The 21,371-nt window shown below is 32.1% G+C and overlaps 1 protein-coding gene across 1 annotated transcript; it reads left to right on the top strand.

Moving 5' to 3' along the window:
* The first annotated feature begins 7,631 nt into the window (after positions 1-7,631).
* LOC140839175 (cytokinin riboside 5'-monophosphate phosphoribohydrolase LOG3-like) lies at positions 7,632-10,135 on the top strand. Its single transcript, XM_073205807.1, has 2 exons — positions 7,632-7,783; positions 9,700-10,135. Exons 1-2 carry the CDS (start codon positions 7,632-7,634, stop codon positions 10,133-10,135), a joined length of 588 nt encoding a protein of 195 aa, XP_073061908.1.
* The last annotated feature ends 11,236 nt before the right edge of the window (positions 10,136-21,371 follow it).

Raw genomic sequence — 21,371 nt, 5'->3', positions numbered from 1 at the left:
CTGTATTAAACAATCATCCAAATCATCGTTGCTAAAGATTTTAATAACTGAGAATAAAAATTGTGAAATACAGTCTCTAATGGAACAATACTCGTACTCTTGTACACCATATTATTACTTGGCATCGTGCACTTGCGATTATTTCGATCTTGAACATTATTAATTTTGACTAAGGATTTTATGGTGCAAGTTTTGATCTATCAAGTTTTGGCACCGTTGTCAAGGACTGTTAATCCACAATTTTATTTTCAGTTATTTACTTTAGCATTCTTTATTTTATTTTATTTGAATTGACACATTCAATTTCTTTGCTTATATCTCTTTTGGTGCATGCCAAATTCCCTTGAATCTGAACAAGAGATATTCAGTCGCGAGATTGAAAGAACCCTAAGCAGATGAAGACAACAACAAAGGCTGAGAGACATGATGAACAGAAACAAATGTGAGGAAGAGCATCATGAAGATCTAAGAATCGAAGAACCAAGACGCATACCCATGTTGGAGTACGCACAACCTTCGGTTGATGGAGCACGTCCAAGCATAGTGCGACCAACCCTCATGGCGAACTAGTCTGATATCAAACCAGCCATAATTCAGATGATCCAGAACACTATCCAATTTGGGGAAAATGGGCTAGATGATCCAAACACTCACATCGCCGACTTCTTATAAACTTGTGACACTTTTAAATTTAATGGAGTGTCTGATGATGCTGTTAGATTGCGTTTATTTCCTTTCTCTTTGTGTGACAAAGCTAAATATTGGTTGAATTGTTTGCATGTAGGTTCAATTAAAACATGGGAAGATATGGTCAAGGCATTCCTCTTAAAATACTTCACTCCCTCAAAAACCATGAAGTTACGGGCAGACATCACTACCTTGGTCCAATTCGAGCACGAGTTTTTATATGAGGCATGAGAGCGCTACAAAAATTTATTACTAGTTCAAAATTTTTATTATGGCTTGCTCATTGTCAATCGTACTATGATAGATGCTGCTGCCTATGGGAATTTGTTAAGAAAAACCGCCGAAGAAAGATATGAATTTTTGAGAGAGATGGCTGCCAGCAGTTATCATGCTCAATCCGAGAGGAACAATCAGAGAAGGAGTGTAGGAGTTCACCATATAAGTGATTTTTCTACGGTTTCCGCACAATTAGAGGCTTTAAGAAGGAAAATAGATAATATAAATGTTGGAGGTGCGGCCATGAGACTGCAAGAGATCTTTTGTGATGGTTTTGGAGGTGATAACTTCACAAAGGATTTCCATACAAAGAATCCAAATTATGTGCAAAATGAGGCACCAATGAACCATGTGGGGACTCAGAACAATCCTAGGAATGACCCATATTCCAACACATACAATCCTGGATGGAGGCAACACCCAAATTTCTCATGGGGTTGTCTAAACAATCAGGGTTGCCCACGAGGAGGACAACAATATGAGAAGCAACCAATGTATAGATCTGAGCCTCGAGAGGACAAATCTAATTTAGAGCAGATGATGACTCAATTTATGTTTGCAACGGAAACTAGACTTCAAACTCAAGAGGCAGCTCTCAAAGGCTTGGAAACTTAGTTATGACAGTTGGCCAAGATAATTTCAAGCATAGATCTGGGCACCTTGCCAAGCAACACTAAAAATAATCCTAAAGAGCAAGTAAATGCCATTGAATTAAGGAGTGGGAAAAATTTAGAGCCAAGAGAGGGAGCGGCCGACACATTCACAAGTAAGGCTTCTAACTCTACGCTTGCACCTACTGTACAATCTAAAATTTTCATCCCTCAATCTTTCCCTACAGCATTGAAAAAAGCGAAATTGGATGCGCAATTCGATAAGTTCTTAGAAGTATTTCAAGAAATTGTACATTAATATTCATTTTGCTAATACTTTGATGCAAATGCCTAGTTATGCTAAATTTTTAAGGACATCTTAGCAAATAAGAGGAATTTGAAAGACAATATGACGGCAGACTTGACTGAGAATTGCTCTGCAATGGTGCAAAACAAGATCCCACCAAAACTCAATGATCCAGGGTGTTTTCTATTGCTTGCATGATTGGTGGTGTGATTTTTCATAAAGATTTGTATGATATTGGTGCAAATATTAACCTTATGCCTTTGTCTGTATGCAAGAAACTTAGACTGGGAGATCATAAGCCAACGGAGATGTCCATCCAATTAGCAGACATATATGTCAAGTATCCACGAGGGGTCATAGAAGATGCATTAGTGAAAGTGGGAAAGTTTATATTTCCTACATATTTTGTAGTACTTGACATGGAAGAGGATAAGGAGACTCCTTTGATTTTAGGGAGACAGTTCCTTGAAACTGGAAAGACCGTGATTGATGTGCAAGAAGAGAAATTGAGATTGAGAGTGAGAGTAGAGGAAATCACTTTTAATGTTTTTAACGCTCTTAAGCACACACTGCACACTAATGATTGTTTTATAGTTAAATCTTTGGATTCACGTGTGTGTCATTTTGTGTAGGATGCTATGACTGATCCAATGGAAGCCACTCTCACCACTGAAGTAAAGAAGGATGAACTGAATGAAGAAAAATATGAAAGAGTGGCATACTTTAATGCTAACCATTGATGAAACTTAAAATTAATAATTTATTATATGTAAAAACCTGTATTTTAAAATTTTAAGATTCATTGAAATTATAAATTATGTTATTTTAGTATTGTTTGTTTATATTTAAATGTCTTACTAAATATGTTTTATTTTCAGGTTTTTTACATATTGGTAAAATAATGATAACTCAAGATAGAAAATTCAAATGGAGGTGATTCAAATATGTTTGGAATCCTTGAGAAATTGTCTACAACTTTTCAGAAGACATGATTGCCTAAAAAGTTCATTAAGATGATCAAATTTTGCAAATATCAAATGAGAACAAATTTACTTTTAGTAAAAAATTCATAACTATTTTAATATTTAACCAAATGAGGTGAACCAAGTGGCCAAATTCATCTACAGACAATTCCCCACATGTTTGTCGTTTTGACCAGAGTCAAATTCAGTGATTAAAGTCGTGGAACAAAGCATTAAAAGAAGGGACATGAAATTGAAGTTGGAGGAGACAAAGAATACTATTACAACTACATGGCATTAATAAAAATTTTAACACTTTCTCTCATTTGGCATATAAATAGAGGTCTTGTGCTAACTTGAGGATCATTCTATCTCATTGTAAAATATAGTGTGAGTGTGTATCAAAGTTCTAATTTCCAATATATTTTCATTCATGTTCTGAACTATGAGTGATGTTTTTAGTGTTGATCAAAAGTAAGCTCATGGCAAGCTAAATCTATTATGTCAAGGTGAAGAGGATGCATTCTTGGTGAAGTAAGATTGTTTATATTTTTAATATTCTTTATTATTTCTTTTCATTTAGCTAACTTATTTTTATTGTAGGTATAAAAATGAATTATTTTTTGTTATCAATTTATATCAAATGCTTGATACCATTGAAGTGGTTATCTTGATTTGTTATTTAAATTTTGATACAATAAATATTTCATCAATTATTATTATTGTTATATTATATATATATATAGATACATATATATATATATATATATTTTTATATAATAATATCATAATATTTCATTTAGACGATAGTGTGGCTCTGCCGATTGTTCTAAACGAAATATTATGATTTAATACTAACATCTAACAATCTAACATTTATTTTATCGCAATTAACTTTTATTTTTCGCATCTAACTTTTACTTTCCCGCAACTAACTTTTACTTTTCCGCAACTAACTTTTATTTTTCCGCAACTAACTTTTACTTTACCGCGACTAACTTATTAAATCAATATATTTCATTTAGGCAATAGTGTGGCTCTTCCGGTTGTTCTAAATGAAATATAATGATTTAATTTAACATTTACTTTATGCAATTATATATTTATATAGTTATAACTATAATCATAGATACTATATATAAAATATCGGTTAATTCGGTATTTTCTATAGTGGGAACTATATTATATTATGTGTGTGTTTAATTTTCTTAGAACCATTATTTATGGTGGTTTCTTTTGTTTTGCTTTTAGTTAAATAATATTACATAAACCAAGAATATATCCTCAAGCCTTGACAAAATTTATAATTTGTAAACTTCATTCTTGCATTTTGTAATCTATAAATTAATAAATTTAAACTTAAAATAACTCTCTGTGGATTGATCTCGTACTTACGAAATATATTATTTGCAGACAACATACACTTGGGTGAATTATAATTTAATTAGTAGCAAGTTTTTCGCGCCTTTGGCGGGGATGTATAAATTAAGTTTATATTTGTTAATTATGTTTTATTTATAAGTATTGTGTTGTTTTTTGTATGAGTATTTGGAGTCGAAAAAAAAGTGGTAGACTTATTCGAGTATCTGAAAATAATATAAACATGGATGATAATTCAAATAATCAAGATAATATTAATAATAATAATAATAATAATAATAATAATAATAATAATAATAATAATAATAATAATAAAGAACATGATCAATTAGAAACACTTAGGCACCATATGAACCCTATTAGAACTAGTAACCCATCTTGTTTAGTTTTTCCTCCTGGTGCATATAATTTCAACTTTAAATTTCAAATTATTCAACTTTTACCAAATTTTCATGGCTTAGATTTTGAAAATCCATATTTACATCTAAGAGAATTTGAGAAGTTTGTAACACTTATAATGATCAAAATTGTAGCATATATATAGTTCGATTAAAGCTTTTTCCTTTTTCTTTAAAAGATAAAGCTAAAACATGGCTACAGAATTTGAGATCAAGTTCAATAAGGTCATGGGAAGAAATGCAACAACAATTTCTTAAAAAAATTTCCCTTCCCATAGAACAAACTCTTTTAAAAGACAAATTTCTACTTTTTTCTCAAAAACAAGGAGAAACATTTTATCAATGTTGGGATAAATATAAAAAATTACTTAATACATGCCCACATCATGATTTTGAAACATGGAGAATAGTTTCTAACTTTTATGAAGGTCTAATACCTAAAGATCAGCAAATGATAGAATTCATGTATAATGGAACTTTTGAAGATAAAACCCCAAATGAAGCTATGGAATATTTGGATTCATTAGCAAAAAATGCTTAAAATTGGGATAATATAGGTATAATAGAACCACCAACAACTAAAATCAATAATTCAACAAATGGGGGTGGTATCTATAATCTTAAAGATGATATAGATATTCAAGCTAAACTTGCATCTTTAGCAAGAAAAATTGAGTCATTAGAAATGAAAAAGAGTGGTCAATTAAAAAGTATTCAAGAAATTGTTTGTCATATATGTGATACACATGATCATGCTACAAAAGATTGTCCAACATTACCTTCATTTAAAGAATGTCTCCATGAACAATCAAATTATGTTAATAATTATAAAAAACCAAAACTAGATCCTTTTTCACCATCATATAATCCTGGATGGAAAAATCATCCTAATTTTAGTTGGATGAATGATAATAATGCCCAACCGTCACAACAATATTTTCAAAATAACCAAAATCATCAAGGTTATATTCCTTATGTTACACCTCCAAGAAAAAACTTTGAAGATGTAATTTATGCATTTATCCAAAAGCAAGAGTCTATCAATATTCAAAACAGTCAATCTATGAGTGATTTGAAAGAAACTCTTGCAAAATTTGCATCTGCACTTAATATTCATGTAAAAAGAAAATTTTCATCTCAACCTCAACCTAATCCTAAAAATCAAAATCAAGAATTTAAAAATGAAAAAATTGATCAAATAAAATCTGTTATTATTCTTCGAAGTGGTAAAATAGTTAATGATCCATATAGTAATGAAAACAAGGATCATTTAAAATCAAAGAGTAAGGATGATAATCCTGATACTTTTGAGAATGATGATACCTTAAATTCTAAGAATAATATGGTGAATGATAAATCATCTGAAATAGTAAATGAGTCAAATAAACCTCCACCATTTCCTCATGCATTAACAAATCATAAAAAACAAAAAAGTGATTCTGATATCTATGAAGTTTTTAAACAAGTAAAGATAAATATTCCATTATTAGATGCTATTAATGCAAAAAATTTAAAAGACTTATGTACTGTGAAGAGAAAATTGCATGTGAAGAAGAAAGCATTCTTGACTGAACAAGTAAGTTCTATTCTTCAAAATAATTCTAGTTTAAAATATAAATATCCTTGGTTGTCCAACAATTTCATGTATTATTGGAGAAACTAAAATTAAAAAAGCTTTGTTGGATTTGGGAGCAAGTGTGAATTTACTTCCTTATTCAATTTATGAAAAACTTAATTTAGGATAATTAAAACCCACTTCTGTTACTCTTTTACTGGCGGATAGGTCAATCAAAATACCTAGAGGTATTATAGAAGATGTGTTGGTTCAAGTTGATAAATTTATATATCCTGTAAATTTTATTGTTTTGGATACACAACCAATAGAAGTACATACTTAAATTCCAGTAATATTGGGACGACCATTTCTAGCAACTTCAAATGCTTTAATTAATTGTCGAAATGGAATAATGAAATTGTCTTTTGGAAATATGACTCTAAAACTTAATGTGTTCAACTTATGTAAACAACCGAGTATTAATGAAAATGAATATGATAACGAAATTGAAACAATTGTGGAAGAAAATATACAAGAAGAAAACTTAAATCAACAATCTGAAGTTTTTTCAATAGAAAGTTTTGAGTCTAAAAATAATTTTAAAGAAGATGATAATACAAAACTTGAATTAAAAGTTTTACCATTAGAATTGAAATATGTATTTCTTGGTGAAAATAAACATTTCCTGTAGTAATTTCTTCCACTCTTTTACCAAATCAAGAAGAAGATTTAATTAAATTACTTAAAAAATAAAAAAATGCAATTGGATGGACTTTGAAAGATATAAAAGGTATGAATCCTTTAATTTGTACACATAAAATTCACTTGGAAGAAAATGCTAAAACATATCAACAACCACCAAGAAGGTTAAATCCACATATGAAGGAAGTTGTTAAGAATGAAGTATTAAAACTATTAGACGCTGGAGTTATCTATTCAATCTCAGATAGTAAATGGGTAAGTCCAACACAAGTAGTCCCTAAAAAGTCAGGCATCACTGTTATAAAAAATGAAAAGGGAGAGTTATTATAAGCTAGGATTACATCTAGTTGGCGTATTTGTATTGATTATAGAAAATTAAATGATGCAACTAGAAAAGATCATTTCCCACTACCATTTTTAGATCAAATTCTAGAAAAAGTAGCATGAAATCCTTATTACTATTTTCTTGATGGGTATTCGGGGTATTATCAAATACCTATATCATTAGAAGATCAAGAAAAAACTACTTTCACTTGTCCTTTCGAAACTTTTGCATTTAAAAGAATGCTATTTGGTTTGTGTAATGCTCCGGATACTCTTCAAAGATGCATGTTAAGTATTTTCAGTGATATGATTGAAGAATTTGTAGAAGTTTTTATAGATGATATAACTGTTTTTGGAAACTCATTTGAAAATTGTCTTAAAAACCTAGAAGAAATATTAAAAAGATGTGAAGAAAAAAATCTTGTTTTAAATTTGGAAAAATGTCATTACATGGTTAAATCTGGGATTGTCTTAGGACATGTGATATCTGAAAAAGGAATTGAAGTTGATAAAGCCAAAGTTGATGTTATTGCTAATTTAACATCACCAAAAACGGTTAAAGAAGTTCGATCATTTTTGGGTCATGCAGGATTTTATAGAAGGTTTATAAAAAATTTCAGTGTAATATCTAAACCAAATTCAAATCTTTTAACAAAAGATACAAAATTTGAATGGACTCAGAAATGTGAAAATGCTTTTAAAAAAATTATTAATCTTTTATTTACATCACCTATTTTACAACCTCCATATTGGTCTTTACCATTTGAATTAATATGTGATGCAAGTGATTATGCTATAGGAGCTGTGTTATGACAGAGAAAAGAAAGAAAACCTTATGCAATCTATTATGCCAGTAGAACCTTAAATAGTGCTCAAATAAATTATTCAACTACTGAAAAAGAATTACTTTCAGTAGTATTTGCGTTAGATAAGTTTCGATCTTATTTAATTGGTTATACTACTATTGTTTACACTGATCATTCTGCCATAAAATATTTATCAAATAAACAAGATGCTAAGCCATGATTAATACGGTGGATTTTATTGTTACAAGAATTTGATATTATAATTAAAGAAAAAAAGGGAAAGAAAATGTCGTAACCGATCATTTATCTAGAATAATGACTGAATCATCTCATAATGAAATACCAATAAATGAAAATTTTCCAGATGATCAGTTGTTCTATGCTACTATTATGCCATGGTTTGCTAACATTGTAAATTTTTTTGTGACAAATAAAATGTCTTCTCATTGGAATTCACAGGATAAGAATAAATTCTTGATAGAAGTTAAAAAAATTTATTGGGATGATCCTTACTTATTTAAGTATTGTCCTGACCAAATTTTTCGACGATGCATACTCGACAATGAAGTAAGTAATGTTATTAAATTTTGTCGTTCTGAAGCATGTGGAGGTCATTTTTCATCCAATAAAACAGCTACAAAAATCTTACAATGTGGATTTTATTGGCCATCTTTATTCAAAGATACGCATTTATTTTGCAAATCTTGTGAAAACTGTCAGAAGATGGGATCAATTTCAAAACGAAACATGATGCCTTTAAATCCAATCATAAGTATTGAAATATTTGATAGTTGGGGGGATAGATTTTATGGGTCCATTTCCATTATCTTTTGGATATACGTACATTTTAGTCGCTGTTGATTATGTTTCAAAATGGATTGAAGAAATTGCATGTAGAACTTTATGAATGGATTGAAGAAATTGCATGTAGAACTAATGATCATAAAGTTGTTATAAATTTTTAAAAGAAAATATTTTTGGCCGATTTGTAATACCTAGGGCAATAATTAGTGATGGGGGAAGTTATTTTATAAATAAATCATTTTCTTCTTTGTTAAGAAAATATGACATTACACATAAAGTTTCTACCCCATATCCTCCTCAAAGTAATGGTCAAGTTGAACTTGCAAATAGAGAAATAAAACAAATTTTAGAAAAAACAGTTAATCCAAATCGAAAAGATTGGTCTTTAAGATTAACTGATACATTATGGGCATATAGAACTGCATTTAAAATATCATTAGGGATGTCACCATATAGGTTAGTTTTTGGTAAGAATTGTCATTTACCGGTTGAACTTGAACATAAAGCTTATTGGGCAATTAAAGCATATAATATTAATTTAGATGATGCATCTAAATTAAGAAAATTGGGAATCTGACGTTAAAAGACCCTGTTTGTCAATTTATAAAAAAGTTGGATGGGAAGCATATCCTCGACTCATAGAAGGCGTTGAAGCCGTTACTGAACGTAAAACCAGAGGAAGATGTGAGCCAGAATCACAACTACGATGTATATATTTGTTTTAATTTTGTCATTTTTATTTTCTTTTAATAATAATAATTTCCTGTTCAAATATTGACTTTTGGTATGTTACGCTTATAAATTCATATGATGTGATCTAACAATTACAGAATACATATTTCTCAACATTTCAACGTCCACGGTAAGTAAAATCAAAAATATTTGTGAATTTTGTGGATCTAGTGCAGGAAAGATTCAATTTATGAAGAAGTAGTAGAAAATCTTGGAATAACACTTGCTAAAAAAAAGATTCATTTGGTATATGGTGGTGGTGAAGTTGGCCTCATGGAAAAAGTTGCAAAAGCTGCGCATGCTGGTGGAAGTGAAATCTTAGGCATTATTCCGATTACCTTGGCCAATCTTACAGGACCAACAATAGGAGAAGAAATGAAAGTGGACAACATGTACGAACGAATTACTCAAATGATTAAACATTCAGATGCTTTCATTACTTTGCCAGGAGGTTTTGGTACTTTGGAAGAAATATTTCATACGGTTTGTTGGGCACAATTAAATATCCACAATAAACCAATTGGTTTGTTAAATGTTAACAATTATTATGATAAACTGTTATCGTTTCTTGATGATGGTGTGGAACAGGGATTTATTTCATTAGCTTCGTGAAGGATGTTAGTTTCTGCTACAAGTGAAGGTGAACCTATTGATTTACTGCAAGAATTTAGTCATAAACTAGATCCATTCCTATCTCAACTTAATTGGCCAACATCCAAGAGTAAGAAAAGAAATTTATGTGATGCTAAACTTGTAATGCCCAAGAATTTGGTTACCGTAATCTGAGATGATTTATTGATTATGAATGGATATGAGTATAGTTGGACCGCTCCGAGACCAAATTGGTTAAAACACATGAGTTATGTGATTTTCGGGCAGAACCTGTGGCGTCCGAGCGGTAGAATATTACCGCCCGAGCGCCAGTGTTCAACAAGGAAAGTGCTCGGACAGAAAGCATGGCGCCCGAGCGGTAGAATATTACCGCCTGAGCGCCAATGCATGATAAGTCAAGTAGCCGGGCAGAAAGTGCCGCGCTCGAGCGGTACTTTCTTACCGCCCGAGCGCCGCCTGAAAATGATGAAAAGAAGACACGTTTCAGAACCATGCAATTGGGATGTATATAAACGAATAACACTTTGCAACTCTTCAGAAAGAAGGAAAAGGATCGAGAAAGGGTTTCTGGAAAAGAGTGAAAAATCCTTACGCATTTTGTGAGAAATCCGTCCGTCTGATTTTGAATCTGACTTCGGTACTGTGTTCCTATCGACGTAGGCTACAACTGGACGTAAGTTTTGCTACGTTTTGATATGATTTTAAATTATGGTAATGTCAGAATCTGATAGGATTCATATATGATGTTCTTGTCATGTTAGACATCGTATAATCGAAACCGGATTGAGGAACAGATACCATATGAAATTATTACGGTTTTTAGAGTTGAGTTGATTGAGAATTGATATCAGAATTGAGTTGTTATCGATTATGAGATATTAGAATTAATATCTGATTGATATGGTATTGTTGGGTATATTGATATTATACGTTATGCCATCGATAGTGAATTAGATTGAGTATTGAGCAGGACAGATTTAATTCGAGTGGTGTATTGATATTATACTCCTCGATATTGTTCTTGTCAGATTGAGTATTGACAGGCTTGGGGTTCGAGACTTCGACCGAGTCAGAGTATCAGAAAGAAAGGTATAAATTAATGTTGAGTTGGGATTGCACAACTCGAGTGAGGTTTGACTCGAATTTCCCTAAATCACATACTTAGTTTATTACATTGATTCTTGTAATTGATGAGATTGATGTTTGTTGTCTATTGATTTATAGACACTGCATGTAATGACTGCTGATTTGCTAGTCATTGATTGATTTGCTTAGATACTGACTGTATCTATTGATTACTGAGTCGTTGAGTCATATGCTGATTCGCCGAGTCACCGGCTGATTCGTCTGGTGATTGACTGATTCGTCTAAACTTAAGCTGATTCGCTTAATTACAGGCTGAGTTGTCTGATTATTGGCTGATTCGCCAAATTACTGGATGATTCGTCAGGTTATTGACTGAGCCGTCAATTCTGCGGCTGATTCGCCCAGATACTGGAGATATTAATTATATCGATGCCGATTAGGGATTGATTCATTCCTACCGACTGAGATTCGATATAATTACCTATATCCAGACATCGGGATCCCTAGGATAGAGTTGAGTCGAGTCTGAGACGACGTGTCGGTTGAGTTGAGTCTGAGACGACGTGTCGGTTGAGTTGAGTCTGATATGACATGTTGATTTACATTATTTATACCATTCATGATTATTGAATGTTTGATATTGATTTATGTTTCTGATTTGAGACATGTTATGAATACTTCTTATATATGCTTTCGTATATGCTTTTATATGACTGCATGTTTACATTGTTTATACTGGGATATTTATATCTCACCGGAGTTATCCGGCTGTTGTCTTGTTTTGTATGTGTGCATGACAACAGGTGGGGCTGGATCAGGGTCAAGAAGAGGAGGAGAGAAGATTAGATAGCGTGGAGATCCGGGCTTCGAAGCAACATAGGATTCAGCACTGATATGTAGTTGAACCTAGTTGAATTCTTGTAGATAACGCAAGATTTGTATGTTCATGTTTAATATGTAATTTGAGTAAATTACATTACGTTTCCGCTTTGTATTTTAAAAAAAATTTTAGACCTTGTTTTATTATTGATTAAATAGTCCCAAACATGATTAAGAACTTGATTAGCGTCCGGGTCCCCACAAAACTTGTGATTCAACGGTATGTTTTAATGTTTTTTTTAAGGTATAAATAATCTCCTCTTTTTTTTCTCTTAGTTTTTTTTTATTATATGAAAGTAAAAAATATATAGATATATATAGTAATAATAATAATAATAATAATAATAATAATAATAATAATAATAATAATAATAATAATTTTTAGTTCAATGTCGAGTAAGGTGTCATTAAATGCACCTGAGACGCATTAGTTAATAATTATCGGAAAATCACAATACACTAAATTTAATCTTCATTATTGTGGGGACTCGGACGCTAATCAAGTTCTTAATCATGATTGAGACTAATTAATCAATTATAGTAAACAAGGTCTAATTTTTTTTTTTAAAATGCGGAAGGTAATGGAATCAAACTTCTATACATATCAGTATAAAAGTATAAATCTCAAACATCATACAATAATTTACATCTCAGGTTCAACACCTAACTATCAAGTGTTTAAACCCTATCTCTAGTCCAAGTCCGGAATCACCACTCTAATCTCGATCTGTCTTCACCTCTGTGACCCTGTACCTGTCCCACCTGTTGTCATGCACACATACAAACAAGACAACAGCCGGATAACTCCGGTGAGATATAAATATCCCAGTATAAACAATGTATTAAATGCAATCATATAAAACATAAATAAAAGCATAAACAAACATCAAAACATGTATCTAGTCTGACTACATGAATCAATGACTCGTGATCTAATCTTATCTTATCTCAAATCTAGGGATCTCAATCTAATTTAGACTTTGGTATGTTGTATCGAGTGTCTGAGATAGACGTCGATCTACATCTAAGGCTCTTCGATACACCGTAAGTCTAGAGTCTTATCGGTTCTGAGAAAAACTCGGCGGTTCTGCCCTAGCTAGGCTGATCTGCCCTAAACTCAGACTCTGACTTTGTTCTAAGTCAATAGATTAACATATCAATCTGATAATCGGCAAATATCAATGCAATAAAATAAAGTATGTGATTTAGGGAAACTCCAGTCAAACCTAACTCGAGTTGTGCAATCCCGAATCAACATTTATTTATACCTTTCTTGCTGTCGATCTGGTACAATCAAAGTCTTGATTCAAAGTCTGTCACTGTTCAATCTGGCAATGACAATATCAATATTCTGTATCAAATCACAACATCTCTGTTTTATCAAATTCTGACAGTACAACAGTACAATCTTGCGATACTGGTAATACTATATCAGTCTATACCAATTCCAAACATTTACAATCAACCACCGTACAAATCTGATATCAATTCTAGTCAATTTCCTTCTGAAATTCATAACAATTCCATATTCAGTCTGTTTCTTAATCTGACTTCGATTCCATGATGTCTAACATGTCAAGAACAACATATATGAGTTCCATTCAATTCTGACAACATCAAAATTCCAAAACATGTCAAAACGTAGTAAAACTTACGTCCAGTTGTAGCCTACGTCGCTAGGAACTCAATACCGAAGTCGGATTCAAAATCAGATGGAAGGTTTTCTCGCAAAAGGCGTAAGGATTTTCAACACAATTCCTCGGACCCTTTTCTCGATTTTTGGCTGAATTTTCGAAGGAATCCTACTATATATATATATATCCTTGCATGCATACGTCGAGGTGGCCCATTTCTTCGCAAAACACGTCGCACCGCGGGTGCGCTCATGCTTCGGCAGTCTTATCTATTTTCTAAAATTGCACGACCGCGGGTGCGGTCTTGCCGCGGGTGCGGTCTCAGTTTTTCAAAAATTGCCACCCTACTGGACATGCACCGCTGGTGCGGTGTCTTCCTGAGCGCGGGTGCGGTGTTGCTTCGGCAACACATGCTGAAATTCAAAATAAATAGCCGCACATTCTCTTAAATCGTGTCTCAGTTGGCCATTTCGTAATCACGTTAAATTATAAGTCAATAATCATTGATTAACAGTGATTAATTCTCGGGCATTACAATTATATTCAAATTACATACTACAAGAAAAATTAGTTTTTCATATGTACCAATTTATATATATATTTATATATATTATATTTATAATTGTGTGTGTTTCCAAATAATAATTTCTAAAATTTTTATGAGAATATAGTTAAAAGATATGGTTTGTATGGTTGTTAACATGTATAATTGAAAGAATTCTTTTTGTAAAAGTATAATATATACTCACACATCTTTTGTGAGTAAGTGATGAAAAATGAGAAAACAATTAATAAACTTTTATTGATTATTAAAAAATGATTAATTACAAGAATATAACTCCCCTAAAAAAAATAATAAATTAATAACTATTTATTAAAAAAAGAAAAAAAAAGTAAATAAATAACGGAATGCAAAGTACTTTATTCATTGTAATATTTTTCCTAGATTTGATTGATGTACTATCAATGTATTCTAAAAACATCAATAAAATGTGTTCTTGAAAAAAAAAACAAAAACAAAAAGATTTGTTTGTGATAGATAAGTTTCAAAGGTAGTCGTATGTATCCGTTATATATATATATATATATATATATATATATATATATATATATATATATATATTTATGGTAGAATGTTTGGATAAAAAATTTTATGTTATTGTAAATTGCAGTCATGTTATTTAAAAAAAATAGAAAGAAAAAAAAAAGAAGAAGAAAAAAAAAGAAAAAAAAAAAGAAGAAGGGGATTTTATTCTTTGTAAATTTTCCTATTTTTTTTTTCAATATTAGTTTATTTAATTGTCTGCTTTAATACTTAGCCTTTTTCAATGAGAGTTAATATTCATTCCAACTCCATGAGTGAAAACTATCTATTCATTAAATATTTTGACCTGAAAGCATATATGAAGTTGAGACTTTTACAATAATATTCTTGATATTATACATATTATGGTGGGTGGTGTGAGTTATCTTTTTGACTATATTGTTATAAAAAGTTTAGAAATTTAAAAAAATTATATATATATATATAATATTGTTATTTTATATATATGTGAAAATAAGAATAATAATAAAAACACATCTAATTATGTATTATTTTATTAAACGAAAAAAAAAAATATATATATATATATATATATAAATCGGTATATGATTTTGTTTTTAAAATGAATATGTTTGTATTTGAATATATAAAAAGAATAAAGAATCTAGGTTGTGATTTTTCGATAAATTTTATTATTAAGGGACTAGTAATAAGATAATGTGGGAGTGTGATGAAACTTAAAATTAATAATTTATTATATGTTAAAACTTGTATTTTAAAATTTTAAGTTTCATTAAAATTATAAATTATGTTATTTTAGTATTGTTTGTTTATATTTAAATGTCTTACTAAATATGTTTTATTTTCAGGTTTTCTACGTGTTGGTAAAATAATGATAACTCAAGCTAGAAAATTCAAATAGAGGTGACTCAAACATTTTTGGAATCCTTGAGAAATTGACTACAACTTTGCAGAAGATATGATTGCCTAAAAAGTTAATTAAGATGATCAAATTGTGCAAATATCAAAAGGAGGACAAATTTACTTTCAGTAAAAAATTCATAACTATTTCAATATTTAATCAAATGAGGTGAACCAAGTGGCCAAATTCATCTACAGACAATTCCCCACATGTTTGTCGTTTTGACCAGAGTCAAATTCTGTAGTGCCCAAATTCAGTACACGTATAACCCATGTATTTATTTGATTATTGAAGCATGTAGTTAATTTTAAAGAGAGTCTTAGTAGTGCATAATTTATTTAAATGCATTATTTTAAATTATTCATGTTTAGGTGATGCACGTTAAAATGGCTTTTTCGAGTTTGATGTTTCAGGCGTTTATTCGAGGCAGGATTGAAGAAAAGACCCGGTAACGATTTTTGGGCATTTTCAAAAGATGGTATTTTATTTTAAATTAAGGACGGGACATTTTAGATGATTTATTTAGTTTTAAGCATTTTAAAACCTTTTTTATGTCTTTAGTAATGTAAGAGTTTGAAACTTTTAAAATTAGTGGGTAATTATTCTAAATAAGGAGTTTGATGGGATTAGTGTGTGTTAATTTTAATTAGTACTTTAATTAGTTAATTGAGCACCAATTTCTCCTAATTAAAAATCCCCACACACGTTACACACACTCACACACACTTACATGTTTTTACACACACTAAAACACACAACACGCCCTACACATCTCATTTTCAGATTTTAAGAGAAAGAAAACCTAGGGTTCTAAGGTAGAAAGCAGCCGACCCCTTCCCCTTATCTTTCCATCGAGTTTTTGGCGGATTTTATTGCAAGAAAACGGTGCCACGATCGTCCCGGATCAACCTCGCTTCCATCTCCGCTTCGGTAACGCCGTTTCGGTAACGTTTGATATCAAAAGGCACGTATATTCTGTTCTTGATGCATCGATCATGTCATATTATGCGTGCGTTGTTATTTATGCGTAAAACCATGTGTATGTTGAGTAGAAGTTTGAGCAATCATGTTTAAATCGCTTTTGGAGCCCTTTTTAGATCTAAAAATCACGTTTTTACTGTTCTGGTGGAAACTGCGAATTTTCGGTCAAGATTTTGAGAAAACCTTCAACTAGAAAATTGTAGACCTTTTCGATGCCTTCGATTTGATATAAAATTTCGAGATTTTTGGATGCATATTGAGTGAGTTATGGCGTTTTTCGTGGGACTGCTCAAACTGCGACTTTTACGAAAATTGTGTTCTTAAAGTTTTTATGTTGCAGGCTTCGTGGGGATCGATGGGTGATTGTTGCTGCATCTAAGTATGATTAGTATGATGTTGGGATGTTAATTGATACGTCATTTAGCGTCGATAGACACTAGAATGCATTAGAAGTCGTAGGAAACGAATTGGTGGCAATTGCTACGTTTTGAATGGTATGTGTCGTAGGGTGAACATCGTCGCTTTGGGATTTTGTACGAATATGGTTTGATGTTATGGCATGTTAGGATGAGTCTTGGGATGTCGAATTGTGGTCCGTGCAATCGAATCTAGACTGTTAAGCGAAACCTGTTTATAATTTCCGAACTTTACTTGTCCCGCAGGTACACGGACCCACGGACGGGCCCTGGCACGGGGTCCGTGCCTTTGTTCCTTCCGGAGTGCATTTTTCCAGAGTCTACACGGACCCCCACACGGACCCTGACACGGGGTCCGTGTCCACCCTTCTTTCCGAACCTTTCACCCGAGTCTACACGGACCCCTACACGGAGGTAGGCACGGGGTCCGTGTCCTTCATATTTTGGGAAAAATATTATAACATGTTTGAGGTTCGATGTCATGGTTTAGTACAACGATTTACAAGGTCGGGCCATGGGAATTTTAGAACGTCCTAGGTAATTGAACGAACTCGTAAGTAAGCATGATTACCTACGTCTAAGTTATGCAAGTTAAGTATGCAATTTCATGTTAGTATGTCGCAGCGACGGCCCCGATCGAAGTCCAACGAATCCCTCAACGCCAAGTAAGTATGTATGACGTGCAAGAAAATATTTTAAGTTTTTGGGGTATGCTAAATGTCTCGTGACCAAATTATGAATGGGTTTGGAAGTCGGTGAACGTGGCCGAGGACCTCTCCACCCCGTTAAATTATGAACGGGTTAGATCATGGTTGGAAAGCGTTAAATTATGAACGGGGACCAACCAGCCCGTTAAATTATGAACGGGGATCTCATGTATGTGGTAGTGGATACGTCCCTGTCAGCCCAGTACTGTGGTTTGTCTGATCAGTCGTTTATTATGTATGGGTCACTTGCTTTGAAACATCCCCTACGAAAATGATGAAGTTACGTATGTTCAAGTATGCAGTATGTTTATGAAAGTTGATATTGATGGCACGTCTAGTTATGTACGTACGTATGTCCAAGTTTATTATGCAAGTTCAAGCCTCAAGTTATGTATGTCCTATTTTTAAAGTTGCATGCTATTTTATTACGTAGTACTCGTTATCCCAGTTTATACGTGTTGAGTCTTTAGACTCACTAGACTTGATCGATGCAGGTGACTATGTTGTTGAGGAGACAGGAGGTGGCGACCAAGGGGCAGGCTTGGACTGAGCGGGAGGCTAGACCCGAGGACCGCCCACGTTATTTTAAGATTTTAAGCATGAAAACATTTATACTCTGATTTTATGATTTGGATGTGAGACCTTTTGAGACAGCTTTGCTTTTAGCAAATTTTATTTGTGACGGTTGATTTTGAGATTTATTTTTATGAATGTTGAGTGACGACCGTATGGATGTTTACATTTAAGAAATTTTTTAATTTTTCTGCAAATTTTTTTTAGTATGAAAATACGGTACGTTACAAATTCGGTGACTATAATCGTGGAACAAAGCATTGAAAGAAGGGACATGGAATTGAAATTGGAGAAGACAAAGAATACTATTACAACTACATGGCATTAATAAAAATTTTGACCCTTTCTCTCATTTGGCCTATAAATAAAGGCCTTGTGCTAGCTTGAGGATCATTCTATCTCATTGTAAAATATAGTGTGAGTGTGTATCAAAGTTCTAATTTCCAATATATTTTCTTTCAAGTTCTCAACTATGAGTGATGTTTTTAGTGTTGATCAAAAGTAAGCTCATGGCAAGCTAAATCTATTATATCAAGGTGAAGAGGATGCATTCTTGGTGAAGTAAGATTGTTTATATTTTGTATATTCTTTTTTATTTCTTTTCATTTAGCTAACTTTTTTTTGTTGTAGGTATAAAAATGAATTATTTTTTGTTATCAATTTACATCAAATGCTTGATACCATTGAAGTTGTTATCTTGATTTTTTGTTTAAATTTTGATACAATAAATATTTCATCAATTATTATTATTTTTATATTATATATAGATATATATATATAATAATATCATAATATTTCATTTAGACGATAGCGTGGCTCTGCCGGTTGTTCTAAATGAAATATTATGATTTAATACTAACATCTAACAATCTAACATTTACTTTTTTCGCAACTAACTTTTATTTTTCGCATATAACTTTTACTTTCCCGCAACTAACTTTTATTTTTCCGCAACAAACTTTTACATTACCGCAACTAACTTATTAAATCAATATATTTCATTTAGGCAATAGCGTAGCTCTGCCGGTTGTTCTAAATGAAATATAATGATTTAATTTACATTTAATTTATGCCATTATATATTTATATAGTTATAACTATAATCATAGGTACCATATATAAAATATCGATTAATTCAGTATTTTCTATAGTGGGAACTATATTATATTATGTGTGTGTTTAATTTTCTTGGAACCATTATATATGGTGGTTTCCTTTGTTTTACTTTTAGTTATATAATTTTACATAAACCAAGAATAAATTCTCAAGCCTTGACAAAATTTATAATTTGTAAACTTCATTCTTGCATTTGGTAATCTATAAATTAATAAATTTAAACTTAAAATAACCTCTCTGTGGATCGATCTTGTACTTTCGAAATATATTACTTGCAGACAACCTAAACTTGGGTGAATTATAATTTAAGTAGTAGCAACCATCCATGGAAGAAGCCAGTAAGGATGAAATTGGATGATTTGGGGGATCAAAGAGACTGGATCCCTTAGAGGTCAAGCATCGAGGAACCGCCGACACGTGAGCTCAACCTAATGCCTCCAAACGTGAAGTACGTGTACTTAGAGCGTACAAAGCTAGCACCCGACAATCGCATTACACCAAGGGAATTTAAAGAAGACAAACCAGTGCTCTTGTACAACTCCAAGTTGCGCTTATTTCCTGGCAAGCTCAAGTCAAGGTGGACTGGCACTTACATGATTACCAAAGTGTTCCCCTCGGGAGCAATAACTTTTCGAGATGGGAAAAATGAGTCATTCACAGTCAATGCTCAATGACTGAAGCATTATTTGGGTGGCACAGTGGAGCCACAAATTGTAGTCGCTCGATTCCAAAACAGTCAGAGCTGAGAGGAACCTATAGTCTAGCTCTCGACTATAAATTGAGAACTAATTTTTTTCCTTTCTTACTCATTTTTCATTTTTATTTCTTTCATTTAGTTTATATTTTTTTAATTAGATGTTGGTTATTCCGCGGCTTGGTTTTTTTTCTTATCACAGGGGGATGCACATGGGATACCACCGTCGGAGCACGACGAGGACGAGCATCGATCAGGGGAGTTCACTGTTTCCCCTTCTTTTCGTTTTTATTTTATGTTGCATTGTGTAGTTTGTTATCATCATTGTTGCATTCTGTTGTTTACATTGCATTTGTTTTTGTGTTCTGCATTTGTATTTCGTTTAGTGTTTCAGTCTCCCCCTCATTGCACACACTAGGTATGAAAGGGCTGGTTGCATGCGTTGTAAATTTATTGAGAAACAAGTAGGTTGGTAGTCGATGATGATTTTGGGCTTAATGGATTATATGTTTCTTAGTCTTGTCACTCGTTATGAATACCCCTGTAGCATGAACTGCGAGTGTTTAATAACCACATAGAGTGGGTTTGGTAGTGGTGTGAATGATAGTCGAATTTTAAAATCTGTAGGGGAAACTGGAAAAAACATGATATGCGAGTAGAACTTGAATGAATGTCTGTTGAAAGGAGTGACTGACCAGTAGCTTGAACTCGAGTAGAAAACCTTAGTAAACCTGGAATAACCATCTTCCCAATCGTGCATAGAACCTGAAAATTCGTCCCTAGGCCAAATAAATTATTATACCTTATATTCAGAGCCTAGAGAGTAAACATGAGAAAATAATGCACTTATTAAATACACACACACACACACACACACACACACACATATATATATATATATATATATATATATATATATATATATATATATATATATATATATATATATATATATTGGGATGTAAGGTGTGGGGGAGCCAAAAAGTGATGAAATCATATCCCTAGGATAAAAAGATGAAGATGTAAGGCATTAAGGAATGTCAGATGAAAATTCTGAAAAGTGCATAATTAGAATGATCGGTGTACTCCCCGTCTTTTTGAACCACTTGAGTACTTATAGACATTGACTCCCAAAATATCGTTGTATAACTATGAAATTCTGTCATTTTGTGTTTACTATCAA

The sequence above is a fragment of the Primulina eburnea genome, chromosome 8 (assembly GCF_022965805.1).
Source record: "Primulina eburnea isolate SZY01 chromosome 8, ASM2296580v1, whole genome shotgun sequence".
In the NCBI taxonomy this organism is placed as follows: Eukaryota; Viridiplantae; Streptophyta; class Magnoliopsida; order Lamiales; family Gesneriaceae; genus Primulina; species Primulina eburnea.
This window is presented reverse-complemented; position numbering and strand designations above follow the sequence as displayed.